Genomic DNA, 26,611 nt, shown 5'->3' with positions numbered 1-26,611 from the left:
TTCAGCTTAACTCCATACACAAAAAGCCCACTCTGAGGCTTGGGTGTACAGGCAACTACCCCACAGGATGGATTAAGCTTATACGAATCTACCCTCGTCACTTACCAAGTTTCTCTCCGTAAGGACAGGCACAGGTCGCTTTCAGTTTCACAGGCGAGCTCACAGGGGCGGTCGGGGTAATGGGCACCGCGAAGCACAACTTCTGACACGGGCCTGGACACGGATGGTTGGTGCGGGCCTGCGTGGCGGCGCTGTACACTTTGACACCGTAGAGGCGGTTGTTTTGCGGCTCGCGAAGGATGATCTGCTCTTGCTCGCCGGTCAGCTTGTGGAGGCGCAGGATAGCGTCCAGTCGCCAGTCGGTGATGTACATCCAGTCTGTGGGGGGAGAGAGAGATAGGTTAGCGAAAGACTCAAGAGTAGGTAGACTTGTAGCTCGTTCCACGTTAAAATGGAATATTGGAAGTGTAAACGGTTAGCCCAGTAGTAACGCGTTTGTTTGCCATGAAGAAGTTAACGGGTTCGAAGCCCACGTTCGACAAAAATTTGCACTCGTTTTTCGATTGCAAACATTTCAACGGGTTACTTTCTGGTGTACTCGTGTTGACCCAGGATCTAAGTGGGAAATATTGTGTCTCTCGTCACCCATCGGATGAGGTATACAACGTAAGAACGTGATATGCATGCTACGACACAGACCACACAACTCTCATGTTTCATTGCTACGAAATAAAAAGGCGATGAAAGGCGGTGGAAAAAAAAATCTGCAGGTTGTCTCTTTTACATACCATCATGAATGACAATGGAGAACGGGTGTTTGATAAGTCTTGAGGAAATGGTCTTCACATCCGTCCCATCCAACATAGAGTGCTGAACATGATCTAATAGAGCATCACACCAATAGAGACGGTCTGCTTGGAAGTCGATAGCCAGTCCGTTTGGCCACCCCAGGGTAACGTTCTTGAAGACAAGAAGGTTGGACCCGTCAGTGAAAACCCGTGAGATGTTGGCTGGCCGGTCCCATTCAGAGATTCAAACACGTCCACTTTCTGACCCACCCCGTCTGCCACGTAGAGTTTATCGCCCACCCAGTCAATAGCGACGGCAATGGGAGACCAAGACCCGGGTAGGGAGATCTCGGAGTTCTGAGACATCATTCCTGAACCGGACAGACTTTGAGTGCGGATCTGAAAAGATATTGTGTCATCAATCATTAATTAAATCGAAACACGGTAGGAAAAAAGGTCATCAATTATGAGTCATCAATATTATGTCATCAATCAGCGACGGCAATGGGAGACCAGGACCCGGGTAGGGGGATCTCCGAGTTCTGGGACATCATTCCTGAACCGGACAGACTTTGAGTGCGGATCTGAAAAGATATTATGTCATCAATCGATTCAAACACGTCCACTTTCTGACCCACCCCGTCTGCCACGTAGAGTTTATCGCCCACCCAGTCAATAGCGACGGCAATGGGAGACCAGGACCCGGGTAGGGAGATCTCGGAGTTCTGAGACATCATTCCTGAACCGGACAGACTTTGAGTGCGGATCTGAAGGAAGATATGATGTCATCAATCATTAATTAAATCAGAACACGGTAGGAAAAAAGGTCATCAATTATGAGTCATCAATATTATGTCATCAATCAGCGACGGCAATGGGAGACCAGGACCCGGGTAGGGAGATCTCCGAGTTCTGGGACATCATTCCTGAACCGGACAGACTTTGAGTGTGGATCTGAAGGAAGATATGATGTCATCAATCAGCGGTCATCGACACAGTCGACGATTTTATCACAGCGGAAATGTTGAGGGAAGCAGTAGGTCTTGTTCCAGATGTACTGCTCACAAGACAGCTGTCCCTGTTCACATTCGGGGGGCGCTGAAACAAAAAAGAACAGCAATGGGTTAAAATTGAGTAAAATGTGAAGAACAACGATGGGTTAATAAGGATTAAAATGTGAAGAACAACAATGGGTTAGGTAAGAAGAGGACGACCAAAGCTGTGAGATGGAAGGACCAGATCAAGAGAGACATGGAAAAAATCAACATCACGGAAGGAGAGGCTCAAGAGGTCAAGACAGAACAGTTTGGAGAGGCAAAAAGTCTTTTAGGCTTCAAATGGCAATGGCAATAGGTAAGTAAGTTTAAGAAGAGGACGACCAAAGCTGTGAGATGGAAGGACCAGATCAAGAGAGACATGGAAAAAATCAACATCACGGAAGGAGAGGCTCAAGATAGAACAGTTTGACGAGGCAAAATTGGAGAGGCAAAAAGTCTTCTAGGCTTCAAAAGGCCCTGGCAGTATGTAAGTACGGTTAGTTTCAGTAAAAAGTGAGGAGCGGGAACGGTGTTGAGTGGAGTTGTGGAGTAACGAGGTTGAAGAGGATCACGAATGAAGTCATAAGGAATAGAATAAAAGTTACGAAAGTGTCAAGGGCATCGACACAGTCGACGATTTTATCACAGCGGAAATGTTGAGGGAAGCAGTAGGTCTTGTTCCAGATGTACTGCTCACAAGACAGCTGCCCCTGTTCACATTCGGGGGGCGCTGAAACAAAAAAGAACAGCAATGGGTTAAAATGGAGTAAAATGTGAAGAACAACGATGGGTTAATGTTGAGTGGAGTTGTGGAGTAACGAGGTTGAAGAGGATCACGAATGAAGTCATAAGGAATAGAATAAAAGTTACGAAAGTGTCAAGGAAGATCCAGGAAAGGAGATTACAGTGGTATGATCATGTTGAAAGAGGAGAGCTACATATGGAAAAGAGAGACTCACGAGAGATATGGACGGGCCTTAAGACAGCAGGTTAGCCAAGAACCTTTTTTTTTACGAAAGAGGAGAGCTACATATGGAAAAGAGAGACTCACGAGAGATATGGACGGGCCTTAAGACAGCAGATCAGCAAAGAAGCTTTTTTTTATATCAAAAGTTATGACTGCTGGGTAGAAGCTTTAGTGAAATACCTCCTCTAGTGGACTTTCTGACAAACAACTCTGTATAAGTTTGAACCTCGTGATGTTCACCCAAATTACTCCAGACTCACATGAAGGAAAGAGGAGAGCTACATATGGAAAAGAGAGACTCACGAGAGATATGGACGGGCCTTAAGACAGCAGATCAGCAAAGAAGCTTTTTTTATATCAAAAGTTATGACTGCTGGGTAGAAGCTTTAATGAAATACCTCCTCTAGTGGACTTTCTGACAAACAACTCTGTATAAGTTTGAACCTCGTAATGTTCACCCAAATTACTCCAGACTAACATGAAAAATTACGTCAAAAAAGGATATCTCTGCCAAGATAAGGCTTAAATGGGTTTCTGTCTCATGACATGCCTCTGTCTCTTACCTTTCTAGTTTTGGAGTCGGACCACACCAGTAGGTTTCGCTTGTAATGATAGTCCAGACCATTGACAAAGGAGCTCGTGTTGAACACAGACTGTACCGATTGACCTGCAAATAGAAACATCAATCAGAAACTTGTTTTTACACTAAAAACTGACTGTCGAAAATTTCAGGAAAGTAAACCTATGAAAATAATAGTGCTACTTGCATATTTATGATGCTCGTATAGGATCAAAGAGCCCCTTTACCCCAGCAGTAAGCTAATTTCATTATTGTGGACAGATTCTCGCACAATGTTAAGAACAAATTTCCGCACCTCAGATTGGGTCGAACCCATGCCCTGCTGTTTATGTGATATCTCCCAAAAGTAACACTTTCGTGTTGAAAATTTAACGCCAAGTTTTTTTTTTACACTATGGACTAATTTTAATGAAAAAAATGAAAAAAAAATAGTGATATCCGCCAAAAGTACCACTTTTGTGTTGAAAATTGAACGCCAGGATTTTTTTTTTTACTCACCCTTTATTCGGGTGTACTACAATGGCGCGAAGAACCACTTTTGTGTTGAAAATTGAACGCCAAGATTTTTTTTTACTCACCCTTTATTCGGATGTACTACAATGGCGCGGGGTCGCTTCAGGTTGCTGAGCAGTATTCGGCGTGCTGTGACATTCCTGGTGCTTAGGACATTGAGGGTCCCCTTCCGGCTGTCTATATAGTAGAGGTTCTTAGCGGCCCAATCTACAGCGAGGCCTTCCACGCCCTCGTTTTGAGAGGCGAGCACGATTTCCCGACCTGGAAACGAAGAAAATTAAAATAATCTGGAGTAAGTATCACTCAACTTTATATTACATCACGGGTCAGCTGCCGTGGCGTAGTGATCACTGCGCTAATCTTGCATGCGGGATACCCGGGTTCGATTTCCGGCGAGGTCAAAAAATTTGTGTCATGGAAATGATTGATTCCGCGATTGGCTGTTGCGGGGCCTACTCAGCCTCGTGAGGAAAATGAGTAGCTATGACATATAAATGCGCATAGCGACCGGTGCCTAATGGGTTCAGCCAGAAGATTTACACATGTCAGATTTTTCCTTTAGTTAAATTTCTCAAGGAAACAGTCGCACACACAAATTCAGTTTTTCCTCAAAGACTGGACAGTCCATTCCTTGAGGAAAAATACCCATGCCCTGCTGTTTATCAGGCGAGTGTCTTGACCACTACACCACCGAGGTAGGTAAGGTAGGTTACTGATCAAGTGATCAACTTCGCAGAAAAAACATTCATTTATTTCATTATCTCATATGTTTAATTTTTATAGGACCTTTCGAGACGATAAGACCTTAGCTCTCTATCAAACCGCTGTCAAACTGTTTTGAATTGGCGGACCGGAGCTTAATTTCTTTCTATTCTACTTACCCTGAAGTGGGATCTAGCGCCAGGTCGGTAGGGTTGGTCAAATTGCTGCCCAGTACAATAGCGTGATGTCTGCCGTCTAATTCAAACACGTCCACTTTCTGACCCACCCCGTCTGCCACGTAGAGTTTATCGCCCACCCAGTCAATAGCGACAGCAATAGGAGACCAAGACCCGGGTAGGGAGATCTCGGAGTTCTGAGACATCATTCCTGAACCGGACAGACTTTGAGTGCGGATCTGAAAAGATATTATGTCATCAATCATTAATTAAACCGGAACACGGTAGGAAAAAAGGTCATCAATTATGAGTCATCAATATTATGTCATCAATCATCAATGAAGGAAGATATTGTGTCATCAATCAGCGGAGAACATATGAAAATGTTGAGTGGAGTTGTGGAGTAACGAGGTTGAAGAGGATCACGAATGAAGTCATAAGGAATAGAATGAAAGTTACGAAAGTGTCAAGGAAGATACAGGAAAGGAGATTACAGTGGTATGGTCATGTTGAAAGAGGAGAGCTACATATGGAAAAGAGAGACTCACGAGAGATATGGACGGGCCTTAAGACAGCAGATCAGCAAAGAAGCTTTTTTTTTATATCAAAAGTTATGACTGCTGGGTAGAAGCTTTAATGAAATACCTCCTCTAGTGGACTTTCTGACAAACAACTCTGTATAAGTTTGAACCTCGTGATGTTCACCCAAATTACTCCAGACTCACATGAAGAATTACGTCAAAAAAGGATATCTCTGCCAAGATAAGGCTTAAATGGGTTTCTGTCTCATGACATGCCTCTGTCTCTTACCTTTCTAGTTTTGGAGTCGGACCACACCAGTAGGTTTCGCTTGTAATGATAGTCCAGACCATTGACAAAGGAGCTCGTGTTGAACACAGACTGTACCGATTGACCTGCAAATAGAAACATCAATCAGAAACTTGTTTTTACACTAAAAACTGACTGTCGAAAATTTCAGGAAAGTAAACCTATGAAAATAATAGTGCTACTTGCATATTTATGATGCTCGTATAGGATCAAAGAGCCCCTTTACCCCAGCAGTAAGCTAATTTCATTATTGTGGACAGATTCTCGCACAATGTTAAGAACAAATTTCCGCACCTCAGATTGGGTCGAACCCATGCCCTGCTGTTTATCAGGCGAGTGTCTTGACCACTACACCACCGAGGTAGGTAAGGTAGGTTACTGATCAAGTGATCAACTTTGCAGAAAAAACATTGATTTATTTTATTTTCAATTTCATTTTCTCATATGTTTAATTTTTGTAGGTTACTGATCAAGTGATCAACTTTGCAGAAAAAACATTGATTTATTTTATTTTCAATTTCATTTTCTCATATGTTTAATTTTTATAGGACAACGCCTGAGCAACATATGAGGCAGTGCTCCAAAGCTATCACTTATGAATAGTTGAATACATACCTTCCACGTTCATCTTAACAATGACGTCATCATGGGCAAACAGGAGCTGCGCCGAACCTCTATCCTGAGCCACACAACGCTTATGTTCCGCCAACGAGTAGCCAGAATAACAGCCACACTTGTAGGATTGAGGCAGATTGAGACAGGTCTGCTCACAGAAACCCCACTCGGCACACTCATCCCGATCTAAAAGAAATAATGACAGTAGCAAGAGTTTACAAAATTATCTGCTGCTGTTTTACAAAATTAATTAGAATTCGTTGCTATGAAACCCCACTCGGCACACTCATCCCGATCTAAAAGAAATAATGACAGTAGCAAGAGTTTACAAAGTTATCTGCTGCTGTTTTACAAAATTAATTAGAATTCGTTGCTATATTGAAAGCCCAGAAGAGGTTAGGTGGTAGAAGAGCCGCTGGAGACAGTAAAGGTTCACAGAAAAAAGACGGAAGAACACGTGAAAAGCAAGTCTAATTAATGTAGGTAACGACCGTTGTAAGGAACTCTCAGGAATATGTAAGATGTTTTACAAAAGTTGGTCCAAAAGAACCCCTATGTACGGCTGGGTTACATTAAGCAGGGAGGATACCAGCCTGAAATTTCCCTTCCTAATGTAATAGCAATATGAAAGAAAGCCAGCCTAGTTAGCTTAGTTGGTAGTGCGTCTGCCTTGTAAGCGCTAGGCCGCGGGTTCGATTCCCGCCCGAGGCGGATTTTATCCTAATGGGATAATGTTCGTTCTCGGAACGGCTGGCTTTTTCCTATCCTGTCTTCCTTCACTCTTCGATTTCGGGACGATAAGACCATAGCAGTTACAGTTCCCTCTGTCAAACCTCTTTAAAAAAAAAAAAAAAAATCACCACTCTCCACATGATTTTTATAATAATGAGACCACAAACATGTCGTATACTTGTATGTATACTTAAATATCTGATAGATATAAGTCAGGATAGACTAAGTAAAGTGATATGTATAAAAGTTTGACAGGTTCTAGTGTTTATAGCTTAAGGTGTGGAAGGTTGTCATTCTTATCTATGTCTGAGGATCTTAAGGACTATTGTGTGTTGACTGACACTAAGGAGTGGACTCCAGGGGATAATAACAAGTGAACGAGTTACTCGTAGGTACATACCTAAGTAGATAATATAGACAGATAGCTAGCTATCTACTTGTATCTACTAACAAAGTCCAGTAGAACCTTCTTATTTGAAAAACTTTTTTTCAAAAGTCATTTAACTGGTTAATGATGTGATACCGTCAAACATGGAGCATTCATGCCCAATGTTACCACAGAGTTATCAGTTTATCCAGAGTTTAAGAAATCCTGGTTTGTGTAAATCCAATTTATGACGTACGTCAAAAAAATCCTTGACACTGTAATAATTTTCAGTGGTAAGATCGGCCATAAGTAATTCTGCCATGCTCGATCAAAAAATAATAATAATAATGAATAAATAAAAACTTCGGTTTTTTTTCCGTACATTCTGGAAAAAATCAACATCACGGAAGGAGAGGCTCAAGAGGTCAAGACAGAACAGTTTGGAGAGGCAAAAAGTCTTTTAGGCTTCAAATGACAATGGCAATAGGTCAGTAAGTTTTGGTTGAGTGAAAAAATGAGGAGTGGGGAGTCTTTTGTGGAAGAGGCCCCTAGAATATAGGTCCCAAACCTTGTGACCAAGACGTGCGCCGTGCGTTATGCCCGCCACTACATTCAGATCGTCTGACAGACCGCGGTCTTGCAAGGCCTAGGTCTGTCAGGCGATCTGAATATCTCAGAGACAGAGCTGGGTCTGACAGTCCTGGATCTCAAACTTTCTCACATTTTAAGGCGGTCTGTGTGTGAGACTGGACTTGAACCACTACACCACCTGCCTCGGTGGTGTAGTGGTCAAGGCGCTCGACTGGTAAACAGGAGGGCGTGGGTTCAATCCCAGCCGAGGTATGGAATACCTACTTCTCTCTTCGATTTCGGGACGATAAGACCATAGCAGTTACAGTTCCCTCTGTCAAACCTCTTAAAATAAATAAAATAAAAAAACCACAATAATAGTAGTAGCCTACTGCTGGAGTAAAGGGACTTTTCAGTCCTATGCGAGCAGTATAAATAAGCACTAATATTATTATTATTGTTTTTAATATTATTATTAATATTATTTTGTCGAAATCTAAATTTATCTTAAGTTACAATCAATTTTCCGTGGCGAATGACGGGCAAACTGCTGGTCCAATTATAAGCAGGCTACACCACTGGTACCAGTTAGGTACCTAGAAGATTCTCACGGTTTCATGTTTGCACTATGCCTTCACCTTTTCAAATCCCGACTGATATCTCTCAATAATATATACAGGGTGTAACAGAAAACTTATGTACAAAAAAACAAACAACTTTCATAGCTCGCCAAAGGGATCTAAGGGACTGACAAAGTATAGAAAATTTTCAAGACCACCCTGAAGAGCTCCTCCAGGAGAACTCTGCCACTAAAAAGTTTGCCGAAAATTAGCTTGGAGGGTAGCGCGTCTACTTTGTAAGCGTTAGGTCGCGGGTTCGATTTCCGCCCGTTCTCGGAACGACTGGATTTCTCCTATCCTCTCCTTCTTTTCTCCTCGATTTCGGGACGATAAGATCTCCGTTGTTACAGAGCCCTCTATCAAAAGCTTTTCTAAAAAAAGAGCAAATTAGCTTATCCCTGAAGGGAATTCGGCTTTAAAAATTATTATAGCTGATTCCCAAAATAAATTTCGTTAAAAAAAAGTTACACTCTGTATGGATACTATTAATGACTTGACAGATCGCCACAGTATCTTAACACTGGTAAACCCCACTCGGCACACTCATCCCGATCTAAAAGAAATAATGACAGTAGCAAGAGTTTACAAAGTTATCTGCTGCTGTTTTACAAAACTATATTGAAAGCCCAGAAGAGGTTAGGTGGTAGAACAGCCGCTGGAGACAGTAAAGGTTCACAGAAAAAAGACGGAAGAACACGTGAAAAGTAACTCTAATTAATGTAGGTAACGACCGTTGCAAGGAACTCTCAGGAATATGTAAGATGTTTTACAAAAGTTAGTCCAAAAGAACCCCTATGTATATTAAGCAGGGAGGATACCAGCCTGAAATTTCCCTTGCTAATGTACTTAACACTGGTGTGCTAGGTGGTAGGTGGTACCTATTGGGTAAAAACTCGTTAATAAAGAAATAGCTAATATACTTCTGTTTAGCATAAACATTTTCCCAGTTAAATATTGCTAATCGTTTGGTTCTTGGCGGCAGGCAGATTTCTCATCAAGTGACAGTTTCATCGTAATGGAGTCATCCTGTAAGCGCTAGGTCGCGGGATTAGAATGTATGACTTGACTGGGACTCGAACCAACAGCCTCCAGATTCGAAGTCTACCGCGCAAACCACCAGTGAGGTTGGTGAGTGAGTACCAAGAACGAGAGTGGGTACCTACATGGTTCGATTCCCGCCCGGGGCAGATTTTATCCTGATGGGATAATGTTCGTTCTCGGAACGGCTGGCTTTTCATCCTGTAAGCGCTAGGTCGCGGGATTAGAATGTATGACTTGACTGGGACTCGAACCAACAGCCTCCAGATTCGAAGTCTACCGCGCTAACCACTGCACCAGTGAGGTTGGTGAGTGAGTACCAAGAACGAGAGTGAGTACCTACATAAGAACCACTCTGGTTATTAGGTCAGTAGAGACTTCTACCAGTCTCCTGGTAGTGATTCTAGTGTTGTACTGATTCTACTGTGGTACTGATTCTAACAGGCTACTGGGTACTGGTTCTCGATTTATTCAACATGTGACAAAACCGACTGAACTAATCGAAGGAGTAGATAAAGGTAAAAACACACTACCATCACATCACGTCACTTGAGCTCATGGGGAGTCAGAAAGATGTAGTTTAAAGTTTTCCCATAATATTGTAGGTAATTTCGTTCAGGACAGCCACAGTACTATCGAGCTCATGGGGAGTCAGAAAGATGTAGTTTAAAGTTTTCCCATAATATTGTAGGTAATTTCGTTCAGGACAGCCACAGTACTATCACGTCACGTGACTCCCCATGACTTCACGTAACGTGACATGACGTGATGGTAGTTTGTTTCTACCTTAAGCTGTACATTTAGGGGCCCCCTATCTATAATTTGGAGCGTTCAGCCCCTGTCAATTCATGAACCAAGGGGTTCTTATAGGGGAAAACTTACGGTTGCCCAAAAAGTAACTAAAAGATGGTCCCACACAATCGAGGCAGGGAGTCAGGAAGAGAAATAGGTACTTACGACAAGTCTGTTGCTCATCCTCCCCCTTGTCACAGTCTTTATGAAAGTTGCACACCCACAGGGAGGGTATGCATTTGCCGTCCAAACATCTGAACTGACCGGCGGGGCACTGTGCGGCCGAAACTGTTATGCTCTCCGCTAGGCTTTCTGTGAACACAAGAAGAAACGGGAATATTAGAAACATCAAGAGTGGAAACCCACAGGGAGGGTATGCATTTGCCGTCCAAACATCTGAACTGACCGGCCGGGCACTGTGCGGCCGAAACTGTTATGCTCTCCGCTAAGCTTTCTGTGAACACAAGAAGAAACGGGAATATTAGAAACATCAAGAGTGGAAGCTCGATGGCACAAAATCGAATCCGGTGGCGTTCCTTTGTTGAGGCCCTACGTCCCCCTCGGGATTATAGGACATAAGTCAAGTAAGTCAGGCACAAGGTACATTTTTTTAAAAAACATTACTCAATGTACATAAACTAAATAATGTACATCAAAAGAAGCATTTTGGTGTGGTTCTTGCTTTTTTTTACATTGCCATTCCAGAGAAAACAGGAAATAGCCCGGTGGTCGCCGGACAGCCCTCTTCGTCCTTCCGGTTTCGACAGTCGTAGTAGCCGTCGCAGCGTTTGTCCTTCGGGATGCAAATGCCGTGCGGCGGGTCGCACTCGAAGTCCCCCGGAGAGCACTTCCTGAAATCTGGACGAAAGAAGAAGGGAATTACTTCCTGGACCAAATGAAAAGAGGGTTACTTCGAAGGTCAATCAATCAATGTTCTTATCTATTTTATTTCAATTTGATAAATTGTTAATACATTAAAGGCTCTTCAATTTCGGGACAATAAAACCTCAGCAGTTACAGTTCCTTCTGTCAAACCTTCTGGAAAAAAAAAAATCAAGAAGTTAAAATCCCCAAGTTCTTTGTTTCCAAATGGTCCCATAATTCGAAGCCACATGCCACAAATGAAACTGGAAAAAAAAAAATCAAGAAGTTAAAATCCCCAAGTTCTTTGTTTCCAAATGGTCCCATAATTCGAAGCCACATGCCACAAATGAAGTAATGATAATGAGTTACATACTTCAAGTAACAGTTCCATTATTCTATGTCATCAACTTTGCAATATTGTAATGAATAATGAACTTAGAGAATAATTTTAATAACCTGTGGGAAGTGTAATTAGAATTGTTACCACTATAATTATGATTAAGTCATTATCTCATTATTATGTAAAAAATTTCGATTATGGCTTGGATTTTGGATTGTTTAGAAGTAGGTAGCTATAAAAAGTACCTGGTCCTGATGAGCAAAAAAACTGAATCCTTGAATAACCCTCACTCAGTCAGCGGTGATAGCACGTTGATTATATCAGTTCCTAATGGTTCACTAAAGATAAGCAACGTTGTGCGTGGTTGGTGGCTAGATTCCCGCCCGGTGTCTAAGAACGGCTGGCTTTCTCCTATCCTGTCCTCATACTCCTCATTCTCGCTTTGATTTCAAGAAGGTAACACCTCCGTTGTTTCAGTTATCAAACCTCTTCACAAAAGCCTAGTTAGCTTGGTTGGTAGCGCGTCTGCCTTGTACAAACCCTAGGTCGTGGGTTCGATTCCCGCCCGGGGCGAATAAAATAACTTTGGCCTTCCTGCTAACCGAAGCAGATACGATTCTCCAAGCCAGAGAAACCCTAATTATGATATTATTAAGAAATAATGTAGCTCCCATGGCGTAGTGGTCACTGCGCTCGCCTTGCACGCGGGAGACCCGGGTTCGATTCCCGGCGGGGTCAAGGAATTTGTATCATCCAAATGATTGATTCCGTGACTGGCTGTTGCGGGGACCACTCAGCCTCGTGAGGAAAATGAGTAGCTATGACATATAAATGCGCATAGCGACCGGTGCCAGCATGGTAGGTAAACATTGGATTTTAGGATTATTGAGATATTGGGAAAATCCTACAATGCTGCAGTGAGCACCAAAGTTGTGACACAATAACACAAAGAAACTGCATTTACATTTACCTTAAGAAATAATGTCTCAACCTTTCAAAACTTCCTCATAAAATAGGATTAGGCCAGCCACTTACTATCAGGTGTCAGGTCTACCTGATACTATCAGGTGTCAGGTCGACCTGATAGTGAGTGACTGGCCTTAGAAATGCAGAACCTTTCAAAACTTCCTCATAAAATAGGATTAGGCCAGCCACTTACTATCAGGTGTCAGGTCTACCTGATACTATCAGGTGTCAGGTCTACCTGATAATGAGTGACTGGCCTTAGAAATGCAGAATTTTGGTTGTCCCTTAAGTCCTTAACTGAGTTGCCAAGTGAAACAAGGCAAAACCTATTTGAAGCTTCGTTCGTTGAAGAAGTAACATTGACACGACTAATCCTCTCCCAGTTTCTTATAAGAAACACATCTCAGGGAGAGGGGGACCCTGGACCAGAGGGGGGGAACCCTGGACCCTATCGTCATGATTTAATCAAACACTTCCCGTGTTCTAAGGTAAAATACAAATGAATCGGTCGGGACTCTTCGGGGTTTCAGAGTAGTCCAGTTTTCCTATTTCAGTAGCGTTACTGGTTACTGGTTCGATTCCCGGCGGGGTCAAGAAATTTGTATCAAGCAAATGATTGACTCCGTGACTGGAAGTTGCGGGGCCCACTCAGCCTCGTGCGGAAAATGAGTAGCTAACACATAGGTTCGATTCCCGGCGGGGTCAAGAAATTTGTATCAAGCAAATGATTGACTCCGTGACTGGAAGTTGCGGGGCCCACTCAGCCTCGTGGGGAAAATGAGTAGCTATGACATTTAAAATAAATGCGCATAGCGACCCGTGCCAGCATGGTAGGTAAACATTGGATGTTAGGCTTATTGAGATATTGGAAAAAATCCTCACAGATATAGAAAGTATCTGTGGTTTTCAGGCGTACACATGATTAGGTATATCTCTTACATACATGCGGTTTAATAAGGTTTATTCTATGCTTATAAGTCATACCTAAGTATAAGTATTATACTGTAAATCTGAATACAGGGTTCGTCCGTCAAGAAGACCCTTTATTAACATGAGTATAACTTTCGGCGTGAAGCCTGGTAGTCCCGGTATACATATACGCTCCCTACTTGGTTTTCCATCCAGTGCCCTAAACCACCAAAGTATGGAAAAGTATCTTACAAGTGTAATAGCCAATGGAAAAGCAGAATTTTGAATTTGGACGAATCATATCGAAACATGGAATTTCATTGTAAATACTTTTCCATACTTTGGTGATTTAGGGCACTGGTGTTTCTACAGATAGCTGTATGTGTACACAATGTGAACGAAATCTCAAATCACCCAATATGTATATTATGGGAGAAATGTATATTTTGGGAGAACTTTGAACCACATCTTTCTGACTCCCCATAAGCTCACATCAAGTGAGTTCATTTGACATCATGCATTTGGACTCCCCTGAGGCCTGAAACTTAGGCTAGCCTAACTTCTGCAAAGGCTGATGATCACTTTGGGGGATTGGGGCAACATAATAATAATAATAATAATAATAATAATTACAAAAAAATTGATTTATCATCAGCCGTTTTTCGTTATCAAATCTTTACCACTATTCTGTATCATCTACAGCCCCAGTGCCCCAGTAGGTTCCTTTCTGTCCATACCAGTGCATTACGTAGTGTAGGATAACGAACATAGTATGTACCTTTAAACTACTAGGGTAGGTAGGGCCATAATAAGGCCAGCCACTCACTGTCAGGTATACCTGATAGGTGAACCTGATCAGGTGTATCTGTCAGGTCTACCTGATAGTGAGTGACTGGCCTAAATCAGCTGAACTTATTTCTTTGGTAGCGGCCATTCACCCGTTGAGATATTGGAAAAAATCCTACAATGCTGCAGGGAGCACCAAAGTTGTGACATAATAACACAAAGAAACTGCATTTACATTACAAACCACCCTAACTAATGTCACGTCAGAAGAATGTTGTTCAAAGGCATAATATGAAAAAAAATCCTACAATGCTGCAGGGAGCACCAAAGTAGTGACATAATAACACAAAGAAACTGCATTTACATTACAAACCACCCTAACTAATGTCACGTCAGAAAAATGTTGTTCAAAGCCATAATATGAGCTCACGTAACGTGAGGGCAGTGTGTTTCTATATTAAGTTCTACTTCTCGGACCCTGTATTACTGGCAGATGTGAGTAATACTAGGAATACGAGAGAAACATACGCAAGTACTTTCTAGGTATCACATCGAATTGACTCGGTTACATTGTAATGTAATTATTATTACTTGAGTATTAGGACTTATCTAAATATCTTGAGCTAATATCCAAGTACAGACTTGGGATTGTACATGTGAAATCGGACTTGAGAACCGTCTTTGCTTACTCTCTAAGTCACTCCTTGTCGAAGTAGGTACAAGTAAGCCAATAGGCCTGCAAATAAGCGATATTATTTAACAGTATACTAGCTCTCAACTCTCAAGCATCAAATCCAAAACATCTGATTGGACAAAAATTTGTCTAAGACTGTGGCTTGAGAACGAGAAATTTTCTTCATAAATATGTTTGGGTGTTAGGGGTGTACCGTCACTGTGTGTGCTTTGTTTACTCTTTGTTAATGTGGAATTCAGTATCTTGATCGAAGAAGTTTCAGTCTGTTATGAGGTTTTTTTCATGAACTTTGCCAAAGGCTATTCTTTATTTCACACGTATTTTGACAGATGACTGAGGGGCAGTTTCGCGTCGCTTATTTTAGAAGAACTACACTTTTCTAATATACGACACATGTGTTATTGTTTCTTCTCTATTTTACCCAGCAACCCCAGCATCCATTTCTGATACCTGATGAGCACACACTATTAGGTAGACCTGACAGGTACGGCTGAAAAGTCTGTCTGTCAGGTCTGCCTCATACCTGATACTGAGTGGCTGGCCTTCCAAACCCAATTTATCACTAAGATAAATAATCATAATAATGGCGAAGATGCAACATCCAAAGCCATCAATATGAACTATGAAACAGCTACATATAGCATATAGCTCATAGTAAGAATGGTATAAGATGCACCTACACTACAATAGTGTGGTGATGAACTGATGATAAACTACACAACAAAATACCAATGTACCTATTCGAAATGGAAGATCAATGGATAGGTCATTGGAACTCTTGATAAATGAGGTCACTGAGTCTACACTAGTACACTCTCGGAGGAACTACCAAGCACCTTGTGGTACCGGCAACTTGGAATCTGTACATCGAACTCGTTGTGAGATGTGTACGTTTAACTGGTCGTGCCTTGAAGTACGAGATGTAGAATAGGATATATCTTGCTTATACTGTAAGAATGAGACTGAAAAGTCCCTGTACTCCCGCAGAAGTAGTAGTGTTCCATAAGACAAAAATGTGTGTCCTTTTCCCCCCAAGAGATTTGATAGAACTACTGTAACGAAGAAGGTCTTATCATCCCGAAATCGAAGAGGAGGACCGCGGTCTCGCGGGATATGTCGGACGGTCTGAGTGTGAATGGCAGGCATAAGGACTGTAGCCTGTAGCACATTCGAAGCGTAGTGGTGCGACTTTTAGTAGCGCGAATTCGCAAAATGGCGCCCAAAAATCCAAACCTATGAAAATGACAGAGAGCTTTCACACTCTAGGACTTCTAGGAGAACTAAGTCGCGCGACTCCGCTTCCAATAAGGGGCAGGCCTTAATACTTAAAACAACGCGATGACACCTAGATTCGTAGAAGCTTAACGCATCCTTTAGGGCTGTTTGCCCCCACACCTAAGCCTCGGAGTGGGCTTTTTGTGTATTGAGTTAAACGTTTCAACTATGTATTCTGGAAAACCCTGTAAACAGTCCCTACATCCTGCATAGCAGTAGGTAGGGTTCGAGCAGTGTACATAGCCACGACAATTTATAGTACATATGTACTTATACGTACATAGACAACGACAGATATGGAGATCTACAATCAGGGTAAGATATGTACTTATGACAAATTACTCGGAGCATAACATTATCATGTAATGGAACATCAGACATCAAACTACTTCCTACTATTATGTAGTGGTCAGAAATCGGTATCGGTCGATTGTAGTGGCGAACTACTGGGGCAGCTCAGCGTAGAAAGGGTATAAGGCCTAGAGGAGGGGGGAAATGACTTCAAAAAGTCAGTCTTAGGCCAGCCACTCACCATCAAACTACTTCCTACTATTATGTAGTGGTCAGAAATCGGTATCGGTCGATTGTAGTGGCGAACTACTGGGGCAGCTCAGCGTAGAATGGGTATAAGGCCTAGAGGAGGGGGGAAATGACTGTCCCGATTAGATGGAACCGATTCTTGGTCTAATAGAGGAAACTGACTGGCGGATGAGACTTCCCGTTCAGCAGGGTTTGGCCCGGTTTAGTGATCTTCATTGGATCATTAGGTTAGAAAATTAAGTGAACATCATAATATAAGATGAATCCTGTTGAAGTATTGTTCCGTACGAAAATACTACTTGGTATATTATTTGTACTCCCGCAGAAGTAGTAGTGTTCCATAAGACAAAAATGTGTGTCCTTTTCCCCCCAAGAGATTTGATAGAACTACTGTAACGAAGAAGGTCTTATCATCCCGAAATCGAAGAGGAGGACCGCGGTCTCGCGGGATATGTCGGACGGTCTGAGTGTGAATGGCAGGCATAAGGACTGTAGCCTGTAGCACATTCGAAGCGTAGTGGTGCGACTTTTAGTAGCGCGAATTCGCAAAATGGCGCCCAAAAATCCAAACCTATGAAAATGACAGAGAGCTTTCACACTCTAGGACTTCTAGGAGAACTAAGTCGCGCGACTCCGCTTCCAATAAGGGGCAGGCCTAATACTTAAAACAACGCGATGACACCTAGATTCGTAGAAGCTTAACGCATCCTTTAGGGCTGTTTGCCCCCACACCTAAGCCTCGGAGTGGGCTTTTCGTGTATTGAGTTAAACGTTTCAACTATGTATTCTGGAAAACCCTGTAAACAGTTCCTGCATTCGGCATAGCAGTAGGTAGGGTTCGAGCAGTGTACATAGCCACGACAGTGTATAGTACATACTTATACATAGTACATACTTATACGTACATAGACAACGACAGATATGGAGATCTACAATCAGGGTAAGATATGTACTTATGACAAATTACTCGGAGCATAACATTATCATGTAATGGAACATCAGACATCAAACTACTTCCTACTGTTATGTAGTGGTCAGAAATCGGTATCGCTCGATTGTAGTGGCGAACTACTGGGGCGGCTCAGCGTAGAATGGGTATAAGGCCTAGAGGAGGGGGGAAATGACTGCAAAAAGGCAGTCTTAGGCCAGCCACTCACTATCAGGTAGACCTGACAGGTACGGCTGAAAAGGTCAGCCTGATGAGCACACTCTCAGGCTAGTCTTCAATCTACATACCAATCCCACAAGCCAGTGGGAATAGCACTTTGAATGCACCAGTACCCCGATGGATGACCATCTGGCATCTGGGCAATGACGTACAGCTGGCTTTTCCCCGTCCCACTCAGGCAAGTGAAGTTCATGTGAGAAAGTGGGCAGCTTGTCGCCGAACAGAGGGTGAAACCCATTAAACCTAAAGGTGTGCCCAAACATAGTCGACCGGCCGTCGATCGACGAGGTAAATCTATGTTGTCAAGACAGTTTGGACGGTTCAGTCGACAACTCGACATCGATCACTATGAGTAGACTCACGACACCCCTCAAGGTCTAGAGGGGAAAATGACTTCAAAAAGGCAGCCTTAGGACCGGGTCCACAAAGTGAGTTTAAACTCCGTTTTAATCTGGGTTTAAGCTTTCTTAGTAGTTATACAGTGACGTTCAAACAAAATGCAGAGTATTGCAGAGACGCTGAATCTGTATCAAATCGAACTAATCTCAGGAAGTAGCTGAAAGATTGAAATGTTCGACTGACTGATTAGGTTCTGACTGATTAGGAGATGACTCAGATTACTGATTCCTAGAGGATTAGACCATAATTCATACTGATTAGACCATAGTGAATTCTGTCAATCGGACACATCTCATCTGATGTGCGAACATGATCATCTTCCTGATAATATTCACCAATATGTGCGATCATGATAGATATACATAGAGATAATATTCATAGGAGCGATCATCCATACGCGAACATCTGGAAGACCAGGCACCTAATTGAGCATTGCCTGCCTTGTAAGAACGGCAATCGATCTTCAACTCCGGCCAAGAAGATTATCTCCACCGTACAGTGGCGTGGCGTGAGATTTTCCAAAGGGGAAGCTATAAACCCATATACAGTATGTTCATCTGCTGGTGGTCTTCGAATCCAGGTCGAATAAGCATTTATGATATGACCTGGGAGACAAAGCTAGACGGTTTGACAGACCTCCATGGGTCAGACGTCAGAAGGCTTTTCCCCCACACATGTTAGCCACACTGTCTAGTGCCCGTCACTCACGCTTAGACCGACAGACTTGGGTCTGATTTGGGTCTGTTGGACAGTCGGAAATTGTGTAGCGAAAAACTTCAGTCACATGACGGTCTCACTATGCTCTCCGCTCCACTCTGTTTTCAGCCTTAGCTTCCATGGAGCATGGAAGCACGCCACCGCCACTAACACCAAGAATGACTATACAATAGAGGCAGGTTAACTCCTATAGAGGAGGTCCCCGGAGAACCAAGACATCGGTATCTATAGGTATCGCTATCTATATAGATACCGATACATAATAGGCATATCTACATAATGACATAATAGGCTATTGATTATTACCTGTAAGAATGCCTCTCGAGCTAAAAAGATCTTCGGATCGGAATTTCTACGGTACGTATAATATAAGACAGGGGTGGACATAACGTGGTTCGCGAGACGATCTTTTGTGGCTCTCATGACTAAATCTAAAGGATACAAATCAAAAACCCTTTCTTAGCTCTACGAGTATGCTTTACATTTTACTGTATGTTGAGTTTTTCTAGAAGGCTCCTCTTCAAGTTTGGTTGGCTTACCTGCTGATTCCCTGAAGGGTAAATCTTGAAACTCTGGTTGGCTATTTTGGTATTTAGACTATTCTCAGATTTTTCCTGATGCCAGCTAATCCAGCTATTTAGCATGCATCAGACTGTGAAGCCGGCAAAATCTTGTACTAACAAACCAGCTGATTCACTTAAAGATAAAACTCAAAAGTCAAAACTTTGGTTAGGTATTTAGCTATCCTCAGGTTTTTCCTGGTGCCAGCTGATCCAGCTATTAAGCATGCATCAGACAGTGAAACCGGCAAAATCTTATACTAACAGTGACCCTGGTTGTTAGGTACCTGGGAACCTGGGATACAGAGGAGAATTCTGTACATATGTACGTAAGTTGTACTGTTGTACATAGGAGAACTCTGTATGAAATTTGTACATAGTGAATTATGTACATAAGTTGTACATAGGATTATGTACCTTGGTAGATGGGTGTTCACGGCGCGTTGCCATAGAAATTAAGACAATGGGACTTGTGCGAATCTGATGTGTGTGAGGTTGATGATACCAAACCGTATTATGCCGTACTGCCATATGTATAGGCTTGTACCAAGCACGAAGTATGCTTGGGGAAGCCTATAGTACAGGGTGCTTGTGAAATTTTGTATAACTGTCACCAAACAAATGTATTGTTATGATTGTCACGGCGCGTTGCCATAGAAATTAAGACAATGGGACTTGTGCGAATCTGATGTGTGTGAGGTTGATGATACCAAACCGTATTATGCCATACTGCAATATGTATAGGCTTGTACCAAGCACGGAGTATGCTTGGGGAAGCCTATATAGTACAGGGTGCTTGTGAAATTTTGTATAACTGTCACCAAACAATTATGCCGTACTGCCATATGTATAGGCTTGTACCAAGCACGAAGTATGCTTGGGGAAGCCTATAGTACAGGGTGCTTGTGAAATTTTGTTTAACCGTCACCAAACAAATGGGTGTTCACGGCGCGTTGCCATAGAAATTAAGACAATGGGACTTGTGCGAATCTGATGTGTGTGAGGTTGATGATACCAAACCGTACTATGCCGTACTGCCATATGTATAGGCTTGTACCAAGCACGAAGTATGCTTGGGAAGCCTATAGTACAGGGTGCTTGTGAAATTTTGTTTAACTGTCACCAAACAAATGTATTGTTATGATTGTCGCATACGGATCCTGTCTGGGAGAGAAAAGTGATGTTGACATCTCCACCAAAAAGTATTTCGTTGATTAGTGGAGATGCAAAACCACCACCTCTGCTTTATTTTGTAAACCATCATTCATTCCATATTGTGAACTAAATTTGTCATTCAAATTCTTCTTTAAATTTTGTGAACTACTAATTTTCTAATTAACAAATTTCCGTTTTACATATGTATGATGTAGAAAGTTGAAGTTGGTTCACAAATTTGTTAATCTAACTTCGTTCGATTTTGTGAACTAACTTCAATTAGGTATGTTTTGATGGACTTTGTTCAATTTTGTAAATCGTGAATCTGTGAACTAACTTCGTTTTTTATAAAGTTGAATAAAATTTTGTAACCTCACTTCTCTCAATCATAACTTGTGAACTCTGCACTCCCTATCTCCCCGAATCATATGCGAGATGTACGCTGATACCAGTTCAGATATACATAGTTATAACTTATAGCATATTATAGGTACCTATACATATAAAGCATAGGATAATCTACGATATAGAAACGTTTTACTTTCAAAACAATGCAGTTCATGGATTAACGCGTTTGCGTCTTGTAGGACTCGGTTTCGGTTAGGAGAATGACCGCTATAGGCAGGTCGCCAGATTCCTCATATCAATATAGCGAGAACGGGGTATACAATTGTGTTACAGAGGATGGAAAGAACAAAAGGACATACTATGGCACAGGCAAATACAGCGGCAAATGCACCTAGGTTGGATGCATTAGTTCCTAATGGATCACTGAAGTTAAGCAACGTTGCTCTTCGTTAGTATCCCGAATGGTGACCGTCTGGGCACTACTGGCTTTATCCGGCCCACTCAGGCTGGATGAGGTGGGTAGTCCGTCGCCAAATGGAGGGTAAAATCCACAACACTAAAAACCTCTGCAGCTATACAGTGAGGTTAAAACCCTTGAAAATGAGTTCAAGAATCCCAGGTTAAACAGAACTAAACAAACATTCCTATCACTGGAAATAAAAACCCGAAAACTTGACCAAACGATTTGATAAGTTGCACCTGTATGGCAATGTGGCATCACTACTGTCGACATTTCCCCAGTTGCACCTGAGGCAATGTGGCATCACTACTGTCGACATTTCCCCGGGAATATGGAATTGGAATAAATTAATCAGATATGTTTGTTTAAATAAAAGTTGATGAAATTGTAAACTATATAAAACATAAATAAAATAAAAAGTTTCCACAATCCTGATCATCCGACCATGAACGGATCAACTCGGGAAACCACATCTCATACTAATATGATAATTTGGTGAGAGATATCCGAAATATGAAAACAAACAGAGTACCTTGTGAGATGTGTACGTTTAACTGGTCGTGCCTTGAAGTACGAGATGTAGAATAGGATATATCTTGCTTATACTGTAAGAATGAGACTAAAAAGTCCCTTTACTCCCGCAGAAGTAGTAGTGTTCCATAAGACAAGAAAGTGTGTCCTTTTCCCCCCCAAGAGATTTGATAGAACTACTGTAGTAGTGTTCCATAAGACAAGAAAGTGTGTCCTTTTCCCCCCCAAGAGATTTGATAGAACTACTGTAACGAAGAAGGTCTTGTCATCCCGAAATCGAAGAGGAGGACCGCAGTCTCGCGGGATATGTCGGACGGTCTGAGTGTGAATGGCAGGCATAAGGACTGTAGTACATTCGAAGCGTAGTGGTGCGACTTATAGTAGCGCGGATTCGCAAGATGCCGCCTGAAAATACAAATCTATGAAAATGATAGAGAGCTCTCACACTCTAGGAGTTTTAGGAGAACTAAGTCGCGCGACTCCGCTTCCAATAAGGGGCAGGCCTAATACTTAAAACAGCGAGATGACACCTAGATTCGTAGAAGCTTAACGCATCCTTTAGGGCTGTTTGCCCCCACACCTAAGCCTCGGAGTGGGCTTTTTGTGTATGGAGTTAAACGTGTCAACTATGTATTATGGAAAACCCTGTAAACAGTCCCTACATTCAACATCGCAGTCGGGCCGCGGGTTGGACAAGCCTGGTGTAGTGGTTACTGAGGACTCGGGATCTGGAGGTTAGTGGTTCGAGTCCGAGTCAAGTTATAAAGTTTAGCGTGGTGTATTAAGCGGGGACAAGCATTTTTCCTTTGTATTTGCACAACTGGAATTTCTTAATGAAGACAGTTTACTGATTTGAAGTTGAACACTGTAAATGTAGGGTATCCACTATCCAGCCTAAGTTAGCTTGGAAGTAACCCTGTCTTGTAAGCACTAGGACGCGGATTCCCGCCCGGGGCGAACTTTATCATCAAGGCATACTTGTTGCTAATGTATTCTTCAGTATAACTTCTCATCATTAGGATCGTTCAGCAAGTCCATGTGGTACCAACATATCACTGGAATAACTGTGAAGGTACTCACGTCATATTCTTGTTGTATCTTTGGCATATCTTGAAACATATCATATCATGGTCCATGGACCACTTGGTAGACATTTAGGCAGCGGTTTAAGTGACTGAGTAACCTGTGAGATACCTAAGTTGCGAATTTGTGAATTTTGTCTTGAGTTGTGTGAACTCTGGGTCATTTTCGTGATCTTTGTCATTTTTTCGAGTGTACTTTACTCTTTTGTCATAATTTTGACATTTTGTTTACTCTTTGTTAATGTGGAATTCAGTATCTTGATCGAAGAAGTTTCAGTCTGTTATGAGGTTTTTTTCATGAACTTTGCCAAAGGCTATTCTTTATTTCACACGTATTTTGACAGATGACTGAGGGGCAGTTTCGCGTCGCTTATTTTAGAAGAACTACACTTTTCTAATATACGACACATGTGTTATTGTTTCTTCTCTATTTCACCCAGCAACCCCAGCATCCATTTCTGATACCTGATGGACCTGACAGGTACGGCTGAAAAGCTGAAAAGTCTGTCTGTCAGGTCTGCCTCATACCTGATACTGAGTGGCTGGCCTTCCAAACCCAATTTATCACTAAGATAAATAATCACAATAATGGCGAAGATGCAACATCCAAAGCCATCAATATGAACTATGAAACAGCTAATACCTAAGTTGCGAATTTGTGAATTTTGTCTTGAGTTGTGTGAACTCTGGGTCATTTTCGTGATCTTTGTCATTTTTTCGAGTGTACATTACTCTTTTGTCATAATTTTGACATTTTGTTTACTCTTTGTTAATGTGGAATTCAGTATCTTGATCTCAAAAAGTTTCAGTCTGTCAAGGTTTTTTCGTGAGCTTTGCCAAAGGCTATTCTTTATTTCACACGTATTTTGACAGATGACTGAGGGGCAGTTCGCAACCTCACGTTCCTTTGCATAGTAGCTAGGAAGGTAGGTAAAGTTGTAGACCTTGCTACGAGCACACTGAACCAGTTTATCACTCAGAATACTGCAAACTGCAGAGGCAGACTGCAGAACAATACATTACACGAAGAAGGATATACATAACTGCAGAACAATACATTAAGGTAAAGAAGAACAGAACTACAGACTGCAGATAATACGACACTAGATGAAAAAGGACATAACTGCAGACAATACGACAAATCAAAGAAGAAGGACAGATCTTCAAAACTGCAGGAGGACAATACTAAGGACTCCCATTTCCATTCATTCGGATCTGTGACGAAAATCACAATAGCTTCATGAAATCGAAAGTAATGACGAATTATTGTCTTGAAATAGCCAGCCTAGTTAGCTCGGAGGGTAGTGCGTCTGCCTTGTAAGCGCTAGGCCGCGGCTCCGATTCCCATCCGGGGCGGATTTTATCATAAACAGGTAAGATTCGTTCTCGGATCGGCAGGCTTTCGCCTATCCTGTTCACCTTCTTTCTTCGATTTCGGGTTTCGAGATGATAAGATCTCTATTGTAACGGTTCCCTCTATCAAACCTCTTGAAAAACCCCTGACACCGTCTGAGACACCGCGATCTCAAGCTTTTTCCGCCACACACGTTCCGACTATCTGACAGACTTGGGTCCATCCTGGGTCTGTCAGACGGGTCTCAGCTTGAGTAGCGGGCACAACAAAAACCAACCCCGCACAATGTTTCATCAGTGACCCATGGATAGGCTTCCCAGTTTTTCGGATCAAAAATATGGCAAGCCTATCCATTGGGAACTGGTGCAACGCGCTATCACTGCTAGCTTACATTGCCAATCTAGTTATAGAGTGAGCTTTAAACCCCTTGAAAAATGGCTTAAAGAATCCCAGGTTCAACACAACTAAACAAACATTTCGCGTCACTTGACCAAACGGTCCGCAGATTCCAGAAAACCCTGCCAAACGCTAGGTTTCGATTTCCGCTCGGGGCGAACTTTATCATAAACAGATAAAATTCGTTCTCGGATCGGCTGGCTTTCTCCTATTCTGTCCACCTTCTCTCTTCGAATTCGGGTTTCGGGACGATAAATCCTCGGTTGTTACAGTTCCCTCTATCAAACCTCTTGAAAAACCCCTGACACCGTCTGAGACACCTGCCTCGGTGGCGTAGTGGTCAAGACGCACGCCTGGTAAACACAACTAAACAAACATTTCGCGTCACTTGACCAAATGATCCGTGAATATAACCACCTAAAATGGTTCGCAGATTCCTGAAAAACTATCGGACATTAGACTGGTGCAACACGCTATCGCTGCTGGATTGCAATGGCATGCAACCCGTGCTCGTCACCGACTAGAACCAGCGAGCCCCTCGGATTCAATTCGAGTCACCTTCAATATCGTATTCTAATTGAAGGGGACCGGTTAATAGGTATGTAGGAGAGAGGTTAATAGGCACCTATCTGTCTGTTACATTTGATTGTAAAGCTGCGATTGTGATGTGTGCCAGCGGTTCGTAACCTGATTTACACTGTCCAGGAGTGTCCACTTTTACAACACTAGTAGTTCAGTGAACTGGAGGACTCACTGAGTCTCTCCGAGGGTTAGGCCTGCCGCCACATTGGAAGATACAAACCTATGTAAATGATAGAGACCTCCCACACTGGAGTCGTGCGACGTAGCCCTATTTCTCTGTCCTGTTGAAGCCAATCGAACGTCACACATTTCTTTTAGTTCAGGAATTATGGCGAAGCAAATTAGTTCAGAATCAAAAGAGGGTTCCCAGGTAGGGCCTAACATCTAATTTTCTTTGGGTGTTCAACATTTTTTCAAAATTTAATCAAGATCGGAATTAACAGTTTGAGGAAATTTTCGGATTAGATTGTGACTTTGATCGGACCCTCGGGGGCGCAGTAAGGACCCTTTTTACTGAGCTATCTGCAGTCAAGGGCTACCTCCCAAGTTTAAGAACCACTGGTTATTACCAGAGAATGCACTATTATTGAAGTTCGTACCTATCTATCTATACATGTACTGTGATAGTAACATTAGTTCTGTTATAAACAATTGCACCTCTTATCGTCTTGCATTGTGATATTTATCTAAATAATAGTTATCTAGTATCTACAGAATGTAATTTTGCTCTTGAAGTCGATTAATTCGTCTGTGCGGTTTTGTGTTTTCAGATGACATATGACTGTTATGACAAATTGGTGACCGCAGTTAGTAAGTTATGATGAAGTCCTACAATGGAGTGACTGGCCGTACCAAGCACATAAACTTGAAGGCTGCCCCTATATTTAAGAGGTATCAACATAATACTGACTTTCAAGTTGTACTTTTTTTGAAGATGGACAAATTGCTGAAATCTGATGGGTTGAAAAATTGTCGGTGTCTTTTCAGAGCCGACAGGTATTTTCAATTGGCGGCCCACGAACACTTTTAGAGTGGCCTGAGAAATTAGTGACTGGCCGTACCAAGCACATAAACTTGAAGGCTGCCCCCATATTTAAGAGGTATCAACATAATACTGACTTTCAAGTTGTACTTCTTTTGAAGATGGACAAATTGCTGAA

At 42.3% G+C, this 26,611-nt stretch overlaps 1 protein-coding gene across 1 annotated transcript in view; it reads right to left on the bottom strand.

The window, feature by feature from the left end:
* LOC103509862 (low-density lipoprotein receptor-related protein 2-like) overlaps positions 1-26,611 on the bottom strand; it is a 132,143-nt gene that overhangs the window by 86,205 nt on the left and 19,327 nt on the right. Inside the window, 9 exon segments of the mRNA XM_026823962.1 lie at positions 106-378; positions 789-1,045; positions 3,951-4,160; positions 4,767-5,002; positions 5,574-5,677; positions 6,207-6,392; positions 10,491-10,637; positions 10,688-10,779; positions 11,018-11,183. Coding sequence (XP_026679763.1) covers positions 106-378; positions 789-1,045; positions 3,951-4,160; positions 4,767-5,002; positions 5,574-5,677; positions 6,207-6,392; positions 10,491-10,637; positions 10,688-10,779; positions 11,018-11,183 — 1,671 coding nt within the window.

Source organism: Diaphorina citri, unplaced genomic scaffold (genome assembly GCF_000475195.1).
Source record: "Diaphorina citri unplaced genomic scaffold, Diaci psyllid genome assembly version 1.1 scaffold24, whole genome shotgun sequence".
Classification (NCBI taxonomy): Eukaryota; Metazoa; Arthropoda; class Insecta; order Hemiptera; family Psyllidae; genus Diaphorina; species Diaphorina citri.
Note: the sequence above shows the minus strand (reverse complement) of the source record. Positions and strands in the feature narration are given on the sequence as shown.